This window comes from Nicotiana tabacum, chromosome 21 (assembly GCF_000715075.1).
Source record: "Nicotiana tabacum cultivar K326 chromosome 21, ASM71507v2, whole genome shotgun sequence".
Lineage (NCBI taxonomy): Eukaryota > Viridiplantae > Streptophyta > Magnoliopsida > Solanales > Solanaceae > Nicotiana > Nicotiana tabacum.
In genome coordinates this window covers 30,360,118-30,364,398 of record NC_134100.1, presented here as the reverse complement: position 1 = coordinate 30,364,398, position 4,281 = coordinate 30,360,118, and the positions used below count along the sequence as shown (strand labels likewise).

Here is a 4,281-nt window from a genome sequence, read left to right as displayed (position 1 = left end):
ATAATTAAATTGGATGTTTATCATGAGCTTGCCTAACAACATCATGACCTATTATGGAATTTGCGTCATGACACAAGGAGTTGCTTGATCAGAATAATCATACTCAAGTCAACTAGTTTTTGACTATACTCGGGCTACAGATGAACTCAAAGCCTCAAAAGATAGAGTGAAATCTCTCAAAGTGGCTCTCGAGTCCTTGAAAACTGCTTTCTATGAACTTAAGCTTTAATCTAAGATAGATCTGAACTTAATGTTTTTGGAAACCCGTTCGGAAGAAGAGACACTTTCAGGCCAACCTGATGAGGTTAATGAAGAAGAAGATACTGGGTCGCATCTTACAAACTCAGTTCCTCAAGTTGATCCCCTACAAGTGCCAAATTCTCATCCCGTCAATTAATCCTTATATTTCTCCTTCGGGGCCTCGTAACTTTTGAATGTAGTTTTTTATATTTTATTGTACTGTTTATTTTGGATTTCTTACCTTAGTATCAGTGAATTATTTTTAATTTTTGTTCTCGTACTTGGGTATTCTGAATATTATAAACACTTGGTTTATACTTTGGTACTTTTAAGATTGTCTGGGTGCTTATACTTAGTCTCGTAGACTTCAAATAATTCATTTTCGAAACAATAATTAGAGGCGTTACTTTAAGTATCTGGCTTAAATAGAAAAGAGGTCCCTTTTATATTTCTAAAACTTATGAATATTATGTCTCATCTTCATTTAGGTGTAAAAAGTAGGATAATAAATCGGAAGAGATTTTTGGTTCGAAGGAATACTGACTTCCATTAACTTGACTAAGGTAATCAGTGTGTACAACTTCAAGTAGTAAGTCATTTTAATGGACTTAACTAATGCAAAGGATATCACAACAACAACAACAACAACAACAACAACCCAGTGTAATCCCACAAGTGGGGTCTGGGGAGGGTAATATGTACGCAGACCTTACCTCTACCCCGAGGGGCAGAGAGGCTGTTTCCAGGAGACCCTCGGCTCAAAGAGGCAACAAGAGACACTATATTAGTACTATCAATAGACTCATAATAAAACAACATAAAGTACCATAAAATCCATAACATAACATAAATACCATAAAAACAAAGTAACAGCAATATAAGAGATATAGGAAATACGAGAAAGATGTAAGGTATTAATACACAGAAGATAAATCCCATCATCAGTAGTTGATCAATAGCATCCTAAGACTAATTCCTAACTGGCTAGTCTCACTCTAGTGCGCTGTAAAAAAGACATCACAATTTCCCTAACCTACAACCTTAATGCTCGATCTCCACAATTCCCTGTTTAGGGCCATATCCTCAGTAACCCTAAGTCGCGCCATATCCTGCCTGATCACCTCTCCCCAATACTTCTTAGGTCTCCCTCTACCTCTCCTCGTACCCACCATCGCCAGTCGTTCACACCTTCTCACCGGTGCATCAGTGTTCCTCCTCTGAATGTGCCCGAACCATCTGAGTCTTGCTTCCCGCATCTTGTCCTCCATGGGGGCCACACCCACCTTCTCTCGAATATCTTCATTTCTAATCTTATCCTTCCTTGTATGCCCACACATCCACCTCAACATCCTCATCTCTGCAACTTTCATCCTCTGGATGTGTGAGATCTTCACCGGCCAACACTCGGTCCCATACAACATAGCAGGCCTAACCACTGCCCTATAAAATTTACCTTTCAGTAACAGTGGCACTTTCTTGTCACACAGGACTCCCGTCGCTAACCTCCATTTCATCCACCCCACCCCTATACGGTGTGTGACATCCTCGTCGATCTCCCCGGACCCCTGAATAAATGACCCCAGGTACTTGAAACTACCCCTCTTAGGGATGACTTGAGAATCAAGCCTCACTTCCACTCCCGCTTCCGTCGGCTCTGCCCCAAATTTGCACTCAAGGTATTCCGTCTTCGTCCTGCTCAACCTGAAACCTTTGGACTCAAGGGTGTGTCTCCAAACCTCTAACCTCTCGCTGACGCCGCGTCGTGTCTCGTCGATTAGAACTATGTCATCAGCAAATAGCATGCACCATGGCACCTCCCCCTGAATATGATGTGTTATAGCATCCATCACCAGGGCAAATAGGAAAGGGCTGAACGCAGACCCTTGATGTTGTGGTTTCCTCGTTTCGGGCTCAAAATTTCAATTTTCCGACTTTTCTAAAAACATAAATCGAGGTATTCCAGTTTAGTTTATGTCGAAACTCGTATAATAATGCATATTAGTTGTCTTGAATGTGTTTCCAAGTTGTTTTGTATTTTGTTTGTGATTAAATTTGTATGTTATTTTTATTTGGATTAAATTATTAGTGTTTTAAAAAAATAGTTAAAAGTTGAGAAATAATTTTTCTTGTTAATAAAAATGTTCATAAATTTCTTTTACTGTTTTATATGTAATTTCGTGAATGTTATGTTATTAAAATATGCTTGTTGTTTTTTTTAGCTTAGATTATTTATATTCTTAAAGAATAGTGCCCTTATAGTGTAGTAAGATATAGAGCCTTATAGCGTAGTAAAATATAGAGCCTTTTAGCGTAGTAAATATAGAGCCTTTTAGCGTAGTAAAATATAGAGCCTTTTAGCGTAGAATCTCTGTAGTTTAAGTATCTACTAACTACAAACTCTATCTAATTATACTTTACAAAAATTAATTATTTAATTTATAAAACAAACACACATAACTAACAAATTAATATATGCTGTCAAATTAAATATCAAGCGTGGAACTCATAGATATATACTCTGTCCAATTAAAAATTAATTATTTAATTTATAAAACTAAAAAAAAAATAAAAATATTGAAATTGACACACATAAGAATTCAGGATAGCTTGGTGCTACTGGGCTTCAAATATCAAGCCTGGAACCCACAGATATATACTCTGTCCAATTAAATAATTAAATATTTAATTTATAAAACAAACAAAATTCAAAAAATATTGAAATTGACACACATAAGAATTCAGGATAGCTTGGTGCTACTCGGCCTCAAATATCGAGCCTGAAACTCATAGATATATACTCTATCTAATTAAATAATTAAATATTTAATTTATAAAACTAACACAACTCTAAAAATATTGAAATTGACACACATAAGAATTCAGGATAGCTTGGTGCTACTGGGCTTCAAATATCAAGCCTAGAACCCATAGATATATACTCTGTCCAATTAAATAATTAAATATTTAATTTATAAAACAAACAAAATTCAAAAAATATTGAAATTGACACACATAAGAATTCAGGATAGCTTAGTGCTATTGAGCCTCAAATATCGAGCCTCGAACCCATAGATATATATTCTGTCCAATTAAATAATTAAATATTTAATTTATACATAATTAATATTGTAGATGACATGGACGTGCTGCCTGTGCATCCTGGACCTTTCTCGGATGAGATATTAGTGTTACAGAGCGATCATAGGCCCGCCTACGTATGGGAAGGAGAGCTAGTGGAGCAGACTCTCTGCGTCAGGAGAGTGGACGACGTGTGGGACTTTATGAGGGAGAGAGGTTTCCATTCCCGCGTAGTCCAGCACCAGCGTGATACGGGCTTCTATAGGATTTTTGAGATTGGGCGGCTGCAGCTCGACTGGTCTTCGATCACGGCGTTGATAGAGCGGTGGCGACCGGAGACGCAGACTTCCCACCTGCCTATTAGTGAGGCCACCATCATGCTTCAGGATGTTCAGGTTTTATATGGGCTGCCTGCTGATGGACTAGCCATTACACTGCCTCAGTATATGAGATCTATGACGTGTGTCCAGTATTTGGACTTGCTACAGCATTTCACTGGTTTTAGGTCACAGGGTGAGGCTGCAGCTTCAGGGGGTAGTCGCATTTCTGTGACAGCTATTAGATAGTATTTGGAGGTATTGCACCCTGATATCACCGGCGAGATAGATGTTCTACATATTTACCGGTACACGAGGTTAGCGCTGCTCCTTCTTTTTGGGGGTGTCTTGTTCCTGAACACTTCGGAAAATCTAGTGAGTATGCAATTTCTACATCATCTTCAGCAGCTAGATGAGTTACCCCAGTATAGCTGGGGTACTGCTGTTCTCGCTTACCTGTACAGGAGTCTGTGTCGGGATAGCATGGGTATCCAGAGCGACGTATGTGGTTTTCTGCTGCTTCTACAGGTGACAGCATATTCGAATACTCTGTTCATTACTTCTAATTCTATATAGTCAAAATGACTCTTAAATTTTACGTCGACCTTGTATGTTAGGTTTGGGCCTGGGAGCGGTTCCTGCCGTT

At 38.5% G+C, this 4,281-nt stretch overlaps 1 protein-coding gene across 1 annotated transcript; it reads left to right on the top strand.

Moving 5' to 3' along the window:
• Positions 1 to 3,377: 3,377 nt before the first annotated feature.
• Positions 3,378 to 3,884, top strand: LOC142175180 (serine/threonine-protein phosphatase 7 long form homolog). The gene has a single exon (XM_075241760.1). It carries the CDS (start codon positions 3,378 to 3,380, stop codon positions 3,882 to 3,884), a length of 507 nt encoding a protein of 168 aa, XP_075097861.1.
• The last annotated feature ends 397 nt before the right edge of the window (positions 3,885 to 4,281 follow it).